We start from the raw sequence: 16,278 nt of genomic DNA on the forward strand, positions 1-16,278 counted from the left end.
CCAGCCCTACAAGAAGTACTTAAAACAGCGTTATGCACGGAACATCATAATAATATTCCACGGATATAAAAACAACCAAAACCCAAAGATATTAAAGGCCAGATATTACAATGGCTCAAGACAGAAATCATAGCAACAACATCCAACCCAACAGAATGATCAGTAATCTACCTTACCTATCAGTTCTCTCAATAAATGTGAACGGCTTAAACTCTCCACTCAAGAGACACAGGCTGGCTGAATGGATAAGAAAATACAGGCCAAGTATATGCTGTCTTCAGGAAACACATTTAACCTGCAAGGATGCACATAGACTAAAAATAAAAGGGTGGAGATCAATATTCCAAGCAAATAGAAGCCAAAAGAAGGCTGGTGTGGCAGTTCTAATTTCAGACGATTTAGTTTTTAAACCAACAAAAGTAGTAAAAGACAAAGAGGGTCATTATATAATGGTGAAGGGCACAGTCCAACAAGAAGAGATAACAATTTTAAATATATATGCACCCAACTTAGGTGCACCCAGATTCATAAAGCAAACCTTACTGGAGCTAAGCAAATGGATTAATAGCAACTCCATAATCGCCGGAGATTTCAACACCCCACTGACAGCACGAGACAGATCCTCCAAACAGAAAATTAATAAAGAAATAATGGACTTAAACAAAACTCTAGAACAATTGGGTCTGACAGACATCTACAGAACATTCTACCCAAAATCCACTGAATATACGTTCTTCTCATCAGCCCACGGGACATTCTCTAAGATTGACCATATCCTAGGACACAAAGAAAATCTCAAGAAATTTAAAAAAATAGAAATCATACCATGTACCTTCTCAGATCACAGTGGAATAAAACTAGAAATCAACCCTAACAGAAACTCACATTTCTACACAAAAACGTGGAAATTAAACAACCTCCTACTAAATGATTACTTCGTAAATGAAGAAATCAAGACGGAAATAAAAAACTTCTATGAAGAAAACGACAATGGAGAGACAAGTTATCAACTCCTCTGGGACACAGCTAAAGCAGTTCTGAGAGGAAAGTTTATCTCCATAAATGCCTATAACCAAAAGGCAAGAAGATCACAAATAGACAACCTAATGAAACGACTCAAAGAGCTGGAAAAAGAAGAACAGACCAACCCCAAACCCAGCAGAAGAAGTGAAATCAACAAGATCAAATCAGAACTAAACGAAATTGAAAACAGGAAAGCTATTCAGGAGATTAATAAAACAAAAAGTTGGTTCTTTGAAAAAATAAACAAGATTGACACGCCATTGGCTAAGCTAACGAAAAGCAGAAAAGAGAAATCTCTAATAAGCTCCATCAGGAATAAAAAAGGAGATATCACAACTGATCCCAAAGAGATACAAGATACAATTTATGAATACTACAAAAATCTTTATGCACACAAACTGGAAAATGTGGAGGAAATGGACAAATTTCTAGAAACACACAGCCTCCCTAGGCTCAACCAGGAAGAAATAGATTCCCTGAACAGACCAATCTCAACAGCTGAAATAGAAACAGCAATTAAAAATCTCCCAAAAAAGAAAAGTCCCGGTCCAGATGGCTTCACACCTGAATTTTACCATACTTACAAAGAAGAACTAGTACCTATCTTGCAGAAACTATTCCACAACATCGAGAAGAACGGAAACCTCCCCGACACCTTTTATGAAGCGAATATTACTCTGATACCAAAACCAGGAAAGGATGCAACAAAAAAAGAAAACTACAGACCAATATCCCTAATGAATATAGATGCAAAAATTTTCAACAAAATCTTAGCTAACCGTATCCAGACACTTATCAAAAAAATAATCCACCACGACCAAGTGGGCTTCATCCCAGGGATGCAGGGATGGTTCAACATACGTAAATCTATAAATGCAATTCACCACATAAACAGAAGCAAAAACAAAGACCACATGATTCTTTCAATAGATGCAGAAAAAGCTTTCGACAAAATTCAACACCCTTTCATGATACGAACACTTAAGAAAATAGGCATAGAAGGGACATACCTAACAATGATACAAGCCATATATGACAGACCCATAGCCAACATCATACTGAATGGGGAAAGATTGAAATCATTCCCACTTAGAACTGGAACCAGACAAGGCTGCCCACTATCTCCACTTCTGTTCAACATAGTGCTGGAAGTCTTGGCTACAGCAATCAGACAGGAAAATGGAATCAAAGGTATCCAAATAGGGGCAGAAGAGATCAAACTTTCACTGTTTGCTGATGATATGATATTGTATCTAGAAAACCCCAAGGATTCAACCAAGAAACTCCTGGAACTGATCAATGAATTTAGTAAAGTCTCAGGATACAAAATTAATACACAGAAATCAGAGGCATTCATATACGCCAACAACAATCTAATTGAGAACCAAATCAAAGACTCAATTCCCTTCACAATAGCAACAAAGAAATTAAAGTACCTAGGAATATATTTAACCAAAGAGGTAAAAGACCTCTACAGGGAGAACTATGAAACACTGAGGAAGGAAATAGCAGAAGATGTAAACAGATGGAAACCCATACCATGCTCGTGGATCGGCAGACTCAATATCATCAAAATGTCTATACTACCCAAACTGATCTACAGATTCAATGCAATACCTATTAAAATCCCATCAGCATTCTTCACAGATATAGAAAAAATAATTTTACGCTTCGTATGGAACCAAAGAAGACCCCGAATATCAAGAGCAATTCTAGGCAACAAAAACAAAATGGGAGGCATTAATATGCCAGATATCAAACTATACTACAAAGCTGTAGTAATTAAAACAATATGGTATTGGCACAAAAACAGGAATATTGACCAGTGGAACAGATGTGAGAATCCTGATATAAAACCATCCTCATATAGCCATCTCATCTTTGACAAAGCAGACAAAAACATACGCTGGGGAAAAGAATCCCTCTTCAATAAATGGTGCTGGGAAAACTGGATAGCCACCTGTAGAAGGCTAAAACAGGACCCACACCTTTCACCTCTCACAAAAACCAACTCACGCTGGATAACAGACTTAAACCTAAGATATGAAACTATTAGAACTCTAGAGGAAAAAGTTGGAAACACTCTCCTAGACATCGGCCTGGGCAAAGAGTTTATGAAGAAGTCCCCAAAGGCAATCACAGCAGCAACAAAAATAAATAAATGGGACATGATCAAACTACAAAGCTTCTGCACAGCCAAAGAAATAGTCATGAAAGTAAACAGACAACCTACAGAATGGGAGAAAATTTTTGCATCCTATGCATCCGATAAGGGACTGATAACTAGAATATACTTAGAACTCACGAAAATTAGGAAGAAAAAATCAAATAACCCCATTAAAAAGTGGGCAAAGGACTTGAACAGAAATTTTTCTAAAGAAGACAGAAGAATGGCCAACAAACATATGAAGAAATGCTCAACATCTCTAATCATCAGGGAAATGCAAATCAAAACCACAATGAGATATCACTTAACCCCAGTGAGAATGGCCTTTATCAAAAAATCTCCAAACAATAAATGCTGGCGTGGTTGCGGAGAGAGAGGAACACTCCTACACTGCTGGTGGGACTGCAAACTAGTTCAACCTCTGTGGAAAGCAATATGGAGATACCTTAAAGCGATACAAGTGAATCTACCATTTGATCCAGCAATCCCATTGCTGGGCATCTACCCAAATGATCCAGTGACACTCTACAAAAAAGACACCTGCACTCGAATGTTTATAGCAGCACAATTCATAATTGCAAGGCTGTGGAAACAGCCCAAGTGCCCATCAATCCAAGAATGGATTAATAAAATGTGGTATATGTACACCATGGAGTACTATTCAGCTCTAAGAAACAATGGTGATATAGCACATCTTATATTTTCCTGGTTAGAGCTAGAACCCATACTACTAAGTGAAGTATCCCAAGAATGGAAAAACAAGCACCAGATATATTCTCCAGCAAACTGGTATTAACTGAGTGGCACCTAAGTGGACACATAGGTGCTACAGTAATAGGGTATTAGGCAGGTGGGAGGGGGGAGGGGGGCGGGTATATACATACATAGTGAGTGAGATGTGCACCATCTGGGGGATGGTCATGATGGAGACTCAGACTTTTGGGGGGAGGGGGGGAAATGGGCATTTATTGAAACCTTAAAATCTGTACCCCCATAATATGCCAAAATAAAAAAAAAATAATTAAAAAAAAAAAAAAAAAAAAAAAAAAAAAAAAAGAAAAGTACCTCACAAAGGCGCTGAACAGGATTCAACATGAGAGGGTGCTCAATGGGCATACAAAAGTGATCAAAAAGTATTAGCTATTATTATTGGAGCTGCTGCCAAAGCTATGAGGTCTAAAGATTTTTTAACAGAAACTATGGATTGAGTCTCTCACCTAAGATAGATTTCTTGTCCTGACCAATAGTGGTTCCTTTGACTCTTGAGACAAAATTGTAATGATGACAATCACACAACAACAGCAAAATGTGTCATTTCAATATCCCTTTATAGTTTGTACAATGGCTCTACCCATCTTATTTGATCCAAATAGACACTAAATATCTTTGATCACAGAGAAGAGGCTTACCACACATGCGTCCTCTCAGCACTGAGCCCGGTCTACAGAAGAGGAAAGCCTTTTTTGTTTCTAATGAATTGGTCTCAGCTACGAGCATTTCAGACTCAAGCTGAAAGGAATACATGGGCTCTTTATCGAGGGTCCTTTGGAGTTGATTTGTGATAGTTTCCAATGTCTTAATGAGTCGTTGCTGATTTTCCAATTCAAGGGTATCGTTTCTTTCATCGGGTAATGGCACACTAGCTGAGATCAAAACCAAACAAAATAAAACACAACACAAACACATGGTGTTTTCAGGAAGTCATTTGTAGTTAGTTATTACCAAATAGAAATGGCATGTTAAAAAAATCTTTCAGGAAAAAATTAATTCAAAATAAATTCAACCACTACTCACTGAACAACCAAGTTAAGTACATCGATAATATTAAGAACAATACAAATTGTCTTAATCCTTCTCTTGGGTGCTGGATCTACATCCTCTTTTGGGGGAGTTCTTCACTATAGCGTATTAAATTCCTGTAAGCTTTTGTGTTTAAAAAACATGTCTTAGTTTCTTATGCCAAAATGGGAACAAAGCAGGGTGTTTGTTGCTGTAAGAACCATACATTTGTGACATTAATAGCAAAAAATGACAAGACTGAGTTCATTGTGCTATCCCTAATTCTCAGTGCCAGAGTCATTTTCTAATGATGATAACAAACAGGAGATTTGAGAAATGGATTTCCAGCCAAGAATTTCACCTAATATTACTTTTTTATACAAACAGATTATCCTTACCTGTGATGTTAAAAATTAACCTAATTTTGTGGTCAGATAATGGGGCACTTCTTTTAATCCGTGAAGATCTGGCTTTGCCAATGCTTGTGGGTGTTTCTTGCACAGCGTCCAAGAAGTCATCGTAAGAGTAATCCAGCCTATTAGCTGTGCCCCAACCACCTGGTCCTGGACAGTTGGGACAGAGAAATAAGTGATTGTACAGTTGCATCTTCGCCAGTGTTTAGGTCCTAATGCATTTTGGTCACAACCAAATTGCACTCAACCGTTTCTTCAATTGCCTAGAACGTACTGCACACAGAGTTCAGTCTATAATCTTATATTCTACTTTCTGGGAGCTTCGTATTTCATTTAGATTTCCAATGAATTACACTAAAAGAAGTAAGAAAAGTCTATACGGAGGGACCTATAAATCGCATTTATACCATTCTGTCTTTGAGTTAATAGTTGATATTTTAGCTTGAGAGGTAAATAGGTGGTGGGTCTAGAATTCTAATCAATTTCTATTTCCTTTCGGGGCTTGCTCAAGTGTTTGTTTGTTTTTTAATATTGTTTTTATAAACTTAAAGCACATTAACAGATTTCCTTTTGTGAAGATTATTCAAGATACTGGCATCATATTTTAAAGGTGGAGGTAGTTTTCAATGGCAGTTTTAATTAAATGCTATATGACGCAACTACAATGGAGGCAACATGGATCTGTGGGATTCTCTAGATAATCCTTGACTGAGATCATTGTGATTAACTGCATGGCTTCAGGCTATGGTTTATCTAGGTATGCCACATGGTTGTATAATCTTAGCCAAGTTACTCCCATTTTTCTGAACCTTAGTTTCTTCATATATAAATTGAGATTATGATTCTTACCTCATAGGTTTGTGTGGAATAAATGAGACAATGTATATAAACCATTTATTAATAGCTCAGTATTTGATTAATTATAATATAAAAGCTCAATAAGCAATATTTATACTCTTCTGACCATACTGTTGCTTAGTTATTTGCTTGAAACAATAAATCTTTTTATGCAGGCCTGTCTACTTAAGTAAATTGTTTTCTTGAGGATTTTGGCTTTATTTATGCTTTTGACTATTAAAATTAACTGGGATCAATATTATTATCTTTTCACTTAAACATTTGCCTCACAAGCATAATGTAGCTGGTATAGAAAAAGAAGAGCAAAGAAAAAATATTAAAAAATGCCTATAATTCTAACATAGAAATAATCACTGTGAACATTTTAGGCAAGCTTTTTTTTCTGTGAATATATAAACATACACACATATACACATTTATGCACTGGAATACAAACAAACACTTTTAACAGAACAAGATTATGCTATGTATATATTATTCGGTAATCTTTTTCAAATTTTCTCAACATATTATCTGTGTCAAATGGTTACATAATATCCTCTTGTATGGCACACCACAAACAACCTACCAGTTTCTATTTTCAGACTTTTAGGTTATTTAAAATTTTTAGAATGTCCTTGTACATACAGTATTTCATCACATCTAAGATACCATAAATGAGAAGACACATCCCAATTTCAGGCCAAAATAAAAAATGTACATCTCAGAATTTATGAAATATGGTACATCTTTGCACATGGTGTGATTTTTATCTTGAGAAATATTCTTAGAAGTGGAATTTCTGGGTCTGAGTGCATGAGCATTTCTGATCCTTTAGATACATACTGTCAAATGCCCTCCAATTTCTCTTCCATACACTATGTATGGATATGATTTTTTTCCCTTCTACCCTTGCCAGCTTTGGCTGTTATGATGCTTATTTGCATTCATTAATCTGACAGGTCAAAAACTGCATCTCACATTAGTTTTAATTTGTGTTACATGATTATTACGAGGTCAAACCAATTTTTATGTATTGGCCCTTTGTCTTCCACATATTACCACTTGCTAAGGTGGGGTTATAAATGTTACATCAATCTGTGACTTTCTACCGGGAAGACATTTGAAGAAGAGTGCTTGTCTCCTGGGACCACAGGATCACATGTGCCAACTGCCCACACCTTAATCTAGAAAACTGACATTTGGATCCTTATTAGATGACAAATGTTGCCAATTTCAAAACCTTATGATGACAACTGACTCCCTCTGTATATATCTCTGTTTCTCCTACTCAAACAATCTGGGCAGGAAATCCTGGATCATATTAACAGAAGAGGCTGGGTTATGCTAGATGTGCTACTGACAATTCTACCTCTAACGCCACCTTATTTGTTCCTACATAAAAACCTTAATTTCTAAAATGCTCACTGAGATGCTGTATAAAATAGTTAAAATTGAAAATGACCTAAATTATCTATCAATAGGGAACTATTTACATAAATTTTTGTAAATTGATTGATGAACTAATATGTGGCCATTAAAATTATATTGAAGTATGGTATTTAATGAATATAAATGTCCCAATACAATGTTAACTAAGAACTTGTGTTTACAAAATAGTATGATCATATACACATGCATAGAGTTATATATATATACATATATGGTCATAAATATATACATGTATTAACAGGTTTATTTCTGGGGTTGTATATTGATTTCATTCTTTGTTTTTGAGCATTTTTGCAATAAACATATATTCATAAATGATATTTTAAAAGTTTTGAAGATCTAAAGCAATAGTATCACTCAATATCACTCTTGATGTCAAATCACTGAAAATATTACCAAAATGATTAGTGTCAGAAACAAAAAGAACGTCTGCTATAAAGAGAATTAATACTCATTAATACTTATTGTATTATAACCTTCTAAACACTTTACTTGTTCTTGTACTTATTCATTTAATGCTTAAAATGGCCATATGATATGAGTGCTCTTATCTATCTTATAGGTGAAGAAACTGAGAAACAGAAAGGTTTGATAACTTGCTCAAGATCAAACAGCTAGCAGGTGGTAAAGCCAGGGTTTTGACTACATTGTTGGTCATAGAGGCTATGTGCTTAAACACTACACTATTTTGCTATCACCATTATTTTTTTAAAACATTACTCTGGAAGTTCTGGACAGAACTTATTCCAAAATGGAATAAGAATAAGAAGTATAATTATGGAGAAGTATAATAATTTTGCTGAGATTCAAGAGGGACTATTGAAATCTCCTAGAAATATTAAGGCAGTAAACTAATTGGCTGGTCACACCAGCAAAAAATCACATACCACACTTAGGAATAATATTAAGAAAAACATTCAATGTCTACATAGAGAAAACATCAAGATGATTAGGCCTGAATAAATTAAATCTTATATTTTTTGTGGCAAATCTGAATATTTTACATGTGTAACTATTTTATGTTAATGGATTAATTGCAATTTAAATTAAATGTCATATAAAAACTGCTGTTAATACTTTATAACCATTACCATTATCTTCTAAGATATCATATTAATATTTGAATTTTACCATCAATTGTGACTTACTTTTCTTAGTTTTTGTCATGCTAAAGAATTCTGGCTAACAATTTAAAATAATTTATTTGGTACCAACACTTATTATATCTATAATGATCATTAAGCACATTATCAAATTCTATAACCATACTAAAACATTTGATGAATAAATTAATAAAAGTTAATTTTTCTAGTTTGCCTCACTTTTCTGGAATAATTTTCTTGTTTTGCAGATTAGTCATACAAACTACCAATGCTATAGAATTTAATTACCAATTGCAAAGCCATTTTCATAGTCATAATTATATTCTAGGCAATATTTTTTGGTCAGGTCCTCCAATCTGCAGTCAATATCATCAGCATCACTACAAAATGATGGGACCTGCAAATAAAAAATGAAGAGCATAAAATCACATCTCTGTGTGCTTTGGACAAGCCCTTTGTTCCCCTGGCCACCACTCCTCCAACAGCAAGAGGGTAGGGTGTGATTCCCCAGCTCTGCATGTTCCTCAATTCTCCTGACCCTCCTCTCTTACAGCCTCCAACTGCCTGTAGACCCCCAAAATTAGTCCCATGCCTTTTATCTTTCTTTATGTCACTCATCATGAGATGTCTCCAGCCCTCCTGGGACACTTTTTGTCCCTAAACTTTCTTCCGTGTGGCTCTTTGGATCCATTTCTCTGACCCCATCTCCAATTCCTCTCCCAGTCCCCCAAACTTTCCTCTCTGCCCTCTGAAGCTCACAGTCAGTAATTGGCAAATTTCCTATTGTTTTCTGCCTCCTCTCTCTACCTTACCTTCACCTTTGCTCTAAATGAAAGCTGACTTTCCCATTTTGAGGAATGTTTTCCAGAAAATATTCTAGAAATATCAGACATTCCAGAATCCTGCAATTTGGGTCTTGTTATAATTCTTGGTGGTTTCTATAGCCACCTAACTAATCCTTCCATCTGTTTGGATTCTTAGCTCCTTTTCTTCTTCTCTCTTGTCTTCCAGTCTTATTTTGTCACTCACTTCCCTGGTCATACCCTCAGACCTTGTCATTACCAGTAACTACACTCTTTCGTCTTCTCAGGAATCTAATTCTTTAACTTCATCAGAATGTATGATCTATCAACCCTACTTCCTCTCTCTCAGCCCCTCACGTCCTCACTTCTTTACCTACCCATCTTAGATGCCATGGTCTATCACTGTGGAATGGGTCCTCCCTTGCATGCCTCCTCAATGTGTTTGCCTGGAGAAACCTTCACCCTGGTTAAATTAATGATTCTGCCTTTCCACCCCTATACCCACATGGTCAGTTAGGGTAGGGCTTGAGGGAAAACACAACCCTGCTGACTGCCAGTCCTACTACATTTCTTCAGTATATAAATTCATGTTCTACCAAAAAATTATTTTACACTATCTCTTCTCTTCCCAAACCTCCAACAACTCCTCCCCATCCTTACTCTCAGATGATACCGTTTCACACTGATTAAATAGAATTCAGAAAAGATCCTTCTTTCACACACTTCCACCATCACTTGCACCAAGTACTGGCATCTAGGTCCTTGTGTGCTCTGCCTCCTTGACCTCTCTCTTCCTCTAACAATCTATGTCCAATGTATTAGCAATTCCTACTGAATCTACTTTCAGAATATATCCAAAATCCATTCACTTCTCATCATCTCCAGTGCTACCCAAGCCACCCTAATCTCTTGCTTTAGTTTTCTATGTTGTCTTCCTAATCTCTCGCCCACCCTCTGTTTCTCCCATAGTCAAGATCCCAAGGAAGTTGGTCCCCTCAAATAGCTTTCCATCTCTCTTACAGTAAGAGGCAAAGTCTTTATAGTGATTTTCAAGGTTCTCCACAGTCTGATTTCTCTTCACACCCTGTCTTCCTCTACCATATGTGATCTCTTTGATCATCTATCACTCATCCCATCATCCTTTCTGCTCTTGCCACTCTTGTATCTTCAGAGTGGTTCAAACTGCCAATCACACTCCTGTCTCAGGGCCTTTGCACTTGCTGTCCCTTTTGCCTGGAACACTCTTCCCCTACTTATGCTTATGGGTCACTGCCTCACCCCTTCAGGTCTCCTCCACAAACAGGAACCTTATTAGTGAGGCTTCTCCATCTTCTGCTTTCTGACATCCTATATACTTTCTTTGTAATTTGTTTATTGTTTGTCTATTCATTAGGATGTAAATTCTATGAATGCATAGAATTTTGACTGTTTTATTCAGACCTAAATTCTTAACATCTAGGATAGGACATAGAGACTTATTAAATATTTATCAAATGAATGAATAAACATTGAATAGCACATTCTGATCCATTATACCATCTTTAACCTACTACAACTTAGCATGTGACAGACACTTGATAAAAGTCACTTGCACACAATTTTCAGTGTGGGTTCTACTCAATACTTAAGGAATACTTTACCAGTTTTGGATGGGGTATAATTAGTATGAATATATTGTTCCCTTTCAAGTATAGATCTGTATTAACAGTGGCCTAATGAGTGTAATATTGTCTTGGTTTGTCAGCAATAATGACATTTTTTCTCTTTTGGGAATTTGGTTTTATTGAACAGATTTAAATAAAACTTTTTTCAATAAGTGTTTGTTGAATGGATGTCAGTCAATATATTTAGTGGATTTATAACAGTGCCTAATGCATAGCAAGTAGCACAATAAAATATTTCTTATCAAATAAATGAAGTGCTACTCACTCTCGTTAGGCATGCAAATATGTGTGTAGATTGTATCCTGCCTTCAAGATGTTCAATATAGTCACCTATATTGTTCTGTTTTTCTCATAATTGCTGAACAAATTATGAGAATTCTTGAAATATTCTAAACAAAAATGCATAACAAAGAAAATCTTTTAAATGTTCAATTATCTCCTCATCATAAAGAAATACCATCTACAATGTTTGGCATTTTTGTCAGACTTTAAATAATAAAGCAGGCATTCTCACACCATGGGGATCCTGAGCTTCTCTGACTTTTGAAGGATGTTTTAAAAAATTCAAAAATATTTTAATGCAGATTTACCTACAATTCCTTCTAGAAGTCCACAAGCTATGAATAATTCTAGACATTAGCTGCAAGTATAGATCACAAAGAAGAGGAAAATGGGATGAGGAATTTCAGTTGCAAATGACTCAGAGAGGCTATGAAAACCTTAAGATGTCCTTTCAAAAATGACAAACAATAAAGGACTACTACTGACATACCATGTTCCCCAGGGTAGTCTCAAATGCTTCAGAAAACTTCTTCAAAAGATCTGTGTCATCACAACGAGTTGCTTTGTACAGCATCTCAAAGGACTTAAACCCATGGTTTGCAAAACGTTTTACTGGAAAATGTTAGACAAAACAGCTTCAGTTGGTTAGTGTTTTTTAAACAAAGATATAACTTTCTATGGAACAATTGAAACTTAAAATTTTAATTCTAACATGATTTGTGAGATTGTTATAAAAACCAGAGATGACAGTTAAGGAAAGTTTCTGGGCATTAATTGATCATAATAAACCATGCACCTGTAGTGTACTTACTTATCCAGTGACGAGTTTGCTTTTGATATATTATTCTTTACTTTCCAATCACATAAAAATGAATATTTAAGGAAATCAGATATAAAAATTGTTTTTATTATATTCCTGGGAATTTTTGAAAAATCCTGGCTAGCTCAAAATTATTATATTTTATATTTATATACATTTATATCTATATTACATTTTTAACAAATAGACATTAGAAAATTTCTAAATTTTATTTTTTGCAATTATATTCCTTGAAAGTGTAATTTCCACAGAGACAAATTTCTCTTTGGATCAGAAGCTTGCATGGTTAGACTCAGCAAAATGCCACAAAGTATTCAGGGACAGTGTCTTCTAATAGCATCCTACCACCTAAATCTGCAAAAGAGGGAAGTGATATTGCTTCTATCTGCTACCCTCCTTTGGGAAAAAAAGAGCTCAAGTAAGTGAGCTTAATTCACTTCAGAGAATATTTATTTACACTAGACAAAGATATTGGGTTACTTTTTATAACATTGTATATTTAATATTATAGAATAGCTCTAAATCTAAATCAAATATAAAGAGAATGTAACTGATATATTTAATTCCATTATATATGTTAGATCATATTTTAAATATAAGCTCTTCTGCAGACTATGAGACTTTAAATGCACATTTACAGGTCAAGAACTACAGGTTGACAAGTCTTCGGGTACTTCTGATAAATAATGAAAGGGCCAAGAGGATTCTGCCTTAAACTGAATCTTGGCCTACAGCAATCAAATCTATAAGAAGATTCTGGCTAATATTATAAATGCAAGGAAGAGCAATTCCCTTAATCACAAGCATTTCAAATTCATGGCACTATTTTCCACTAACTCCTATGGTAAGGCAACTTTCTTTTTTAGCAATTAAAAATGGATACACACATGCATTCACACACATTAAAGGTTCCAGAATAAAATTAAAACTTACTGGCACAGTCTGGCCATTCAGTGGAATATGGTGGTCTCCAGATACCATCTTCATAAGCACAGTAATACTTCTCAGTAGACCCTTCAGTGAAATCATAGCCCTCCAAGCAACTTAATATGCAGTTAACTCCAGCACTGTCTTGAACACATGTAAAATCCCCATTTATAGGTGTGAATGGAACTTCGCAGGGAGAATCTGTATAAAAAATTGTATTATTCACATGCAGTGGTAAGAAAAGTATAAATTAAATTCCAGGAACTTAAGCTGAATTTTGAAAAGGACTCCTCCAGTCTACAGCTATTCCTAGAAAAGCTGTCACCATAAGTCCTTAGTGTGGGAGACTGTCAACATCTGTTTTTGGTTCCTAGATGGGCATGGGCATAAATTGAAAAGCTGTATCTATATGTAATTAGAGGTTATGCAAATTTTATAAAAAGCTAAAAGTATTTCTAATTTGGAATTATTATTTTTGCCATTCCTTTAATAAAAATGAAAACTGGATAACCTTATGAGGCAAATAAATTTTCAGAATATGTTTTCTCAAACATTCAAAATAGGATTGTGACAATAATACACTGTAACCGTAGAGAAAATGTTAATTAAAGGCATTGTTAGAGGCTGGGCATGGTGGCTCATGCCTGTAATCCCAGCACTTTGGGAGGCTGATGCGGGAGGATTGTCAGGAATTCTAGACCAGCCTGAGACCCTGAGACCCTGAGACCCTGAGATAGTGAGACCCCCGTCTATACAAAAAATAGAAAAATTAACTGGGCATGGTGGTGTGTGCCTGTAATTCCAGCTACTTGTGAGGCCGAAGCAGGAGGATCGCTTCAGCCCAGGTGTTTGAGGTTGCAGTGAGCTGTGATGAGGCCACTGTGCTCTACCCTGAACAACAGAGTGAGATTCTGTCTCAAAAAATAAAATAAAATAAATGGAAAGACATTATTAAAGATAGAAATATAAAGAATATTTCTATCTTTCATGAGGTTAAGAAATAACAATTGGAAACCTAAATAAAATCTGTCAATATTCTAACTTTAAAAATCGATAGCCTATTTGCTTTCACAAAATAGCATACTATAGCAATCACATATATCAAATGTCAGCTAGATTTCTGGGGTCTTATGAAGAGAATACCTTTTATGACAATGTGGATGTCGCATGTCCTATTATTGCCTGAGGGGTCAGTGGCTGTATACCGTACTATAGTCTCCCCGTGAGGGAACAGATCTCCTTGTGTGTGACTTCTGGTGATGTCCAACACAGCCCCTAGAAAGGAAAAAGAGGATCCAATTTAGGCTTTATTGGTCTGTAGTCACTTTATTAGTCTCTTATTTGATCTGAAGTTTCATTTTCGCTTTATGTAAATCATCTGGGCATTCTATATTGATTTGTACACTAGCAGAAAATAAAAGATTTAATATTTATACTATAACATAGAAATAGTAGACTCAAAAACCCCATTAAGTTAAGGCATTCTTGCTAAACAGATGAATTTCCTTGAATAGGTTAGTCTATTGGAACATTGGGAGTTTAAGAAATCTATTTAATTTGCATTTTTATTGTTGTTTTCTAGGTTTTAAGGAAACATTTAAAGTGAACTTCAGGTTGTATTTGCTCAGTTTTTTTGCTACTTTCCTATGACCTTCTATAATTTATTTGTCAGGTATAAATATATAGAACTGTACTATATAGAACTGTATATATACATATATAATTGTACTATATAAATATATAGAACTGTAAATATATAGAACTGTACTAGAGATACCAATAGAATGCCTAGTTTATACCTCTGGGACAACATAAGCTTGGAGACTGAAGAAATTCACTAGAACACTTTTAGGTACAACACCTAGCACAGGTTTACTAAGTGCCTAGTCAATAATGAATGAAGGAAAATCCTAAGAATAGGTAAGATTAACAATGTTAAATTATATTTAATTATCCTAGCATTAAAACATATTAACTTACATAATTATTCATTCCACTTAGTTATTTGCCTTTTCTTTTTTGTCCTTTCAAAAAGCTTTTAGAAATAAAATATAATTCGGTATTACCATGATGACAACAAAACCCTTGTCATCTTACCTGAATTGTCTGAGAACTGAGGCTCATCCCAGCTTGCAGCGTGCTCCTTCTCTGACACCTGGATGGGAGGTGGAGATCTGCACCAGTCTATGACAGGTGGTTCTACATCTAAAGAACATGAAACAAAGAAGTCGCAACTGATATTTAAAAATGAAGACAAGGTTTGCAAGAGAGAGAAGTCTGCTTGTGCTGGCAGAGAACCTTGACCTTGTAGGAAACAAGGCTGGTCCCTGTGGCTCCACTGATGATGCCTTGTCTTTGATTCCAACATCAAAAGAAAGAGATGCTTTTTGCTATACTGCCCTCTGTTTGTTGAAGAAGAAATACCAGGTTCCTAAAATCACCTTGAGCACAGGTGTGCACAAGGCAATTCCGGATGAGGTGGGCATTTGATTTGTGGGCTCTGCCTGCAGTCATTGAGCTGCTGCACCTGGGAGTAAAGGGAACCATTCCCAATGAGCTGAAGAGGGAAATGGCCACATCAGTGACTTCCATAATCCTCCTCTCATCCGAAGGGTCAAGACAGGGCTAATAGATGGCTAAATGGAAGGACCATGGGGCAGAGATATGAGTCACGCTGCAGAACAAGGATGATGTCAGTGTAAATGCTGGAAGGCCAGGAGGGTTATGTCCAGAGGCGGGACACTGGAGTTAAAAATTTTTAAGGTTGATAAATTCTAGGTGGAGAAAAAGACCGGGGTGTGAAGCTGGATGTGAGGAAATATAGAGAAGATGAAAGCCACAGGAGAAGCCAAAGGACTGTGAGTCTGTGTTGGTGGGCACCAGGATTCAGGTTTTCAAGGGTGGACTGATTTGAGGTGGGGTGAGTGAGTCGGATTTCCAACTGAATGAATGTGGTAGAGTTTGAATGTGATTGTGGTAGAGTTTTTAGGATGTCAGTAAAGGACAAC

General features: G+C 35.9%; 2 protein-coding genes across 2 annotated transcripts in view; both read right to left on the bottom strand.

The window, feature by feature from the left end:
- Positions 1-16,278, bottom strand: part of TXN (thioredoxin) — a 335,018-nt gene that overhangs the window by 172,017 nt on the left and 146,723 nt on the right. The window lies entirely within an intron of this gene.
- The window catches only part of SVEP1 (sushi, von Willebrand factor type A, EGF and pentraxin domain containing 1), a 172,632-nt gene that overhangs the window by 76,525 nt on the left and 79,829 nt on the right, over positions 1-16,278 (bottom strand). Inside the window, exons 10-16 of the mRNA XM_012736740.3 lie at positions 15,368-15,475; positions 14,414-14,545; positions 13,277-13,471; positions 12,014-12,135; positions 9,063-9,171; positions 5,368-5,532; positions 4,600-4,833 (exon numbers count right to left, since the gene is read on the bottom strand). Of these exons, the coding sequence (XP_012592194.2) occupies positions 4,600-4,833; positions 5,368-5,532; positions 9,063-9,171; positions 12,014-12,135; positions 13,277-13,471; positions 14,414-14,545; positions 15,368-15,475 (1,065 nt within the window). The remainder of the gene's footprint in view (positions 1-4,599; positions 4,834-5,367; positions 5,533-9,062; positions 9,172-12,013; positions 12,136-13,276; positions 13,472-14,413; positions 14,546-15,367; positions 15,476-16,278) is intronic.

This window comes from Microcebus murinus, chromosome 12 (genome assembly GCF_040939455.1).
Source record: "Microcebus murinus isolate Inina chromosome 12, M.murinus_Inina_mat1.0, whole genome shotgun sequence".
In the NCBI taxonomy this organism is placed as follows: domain Eukaryota; kingdom Metazoa; phylum Chordata; class Mammalia; order Primates; family Cheirogaleidae; genus Microcebus; species Microcebus murinus.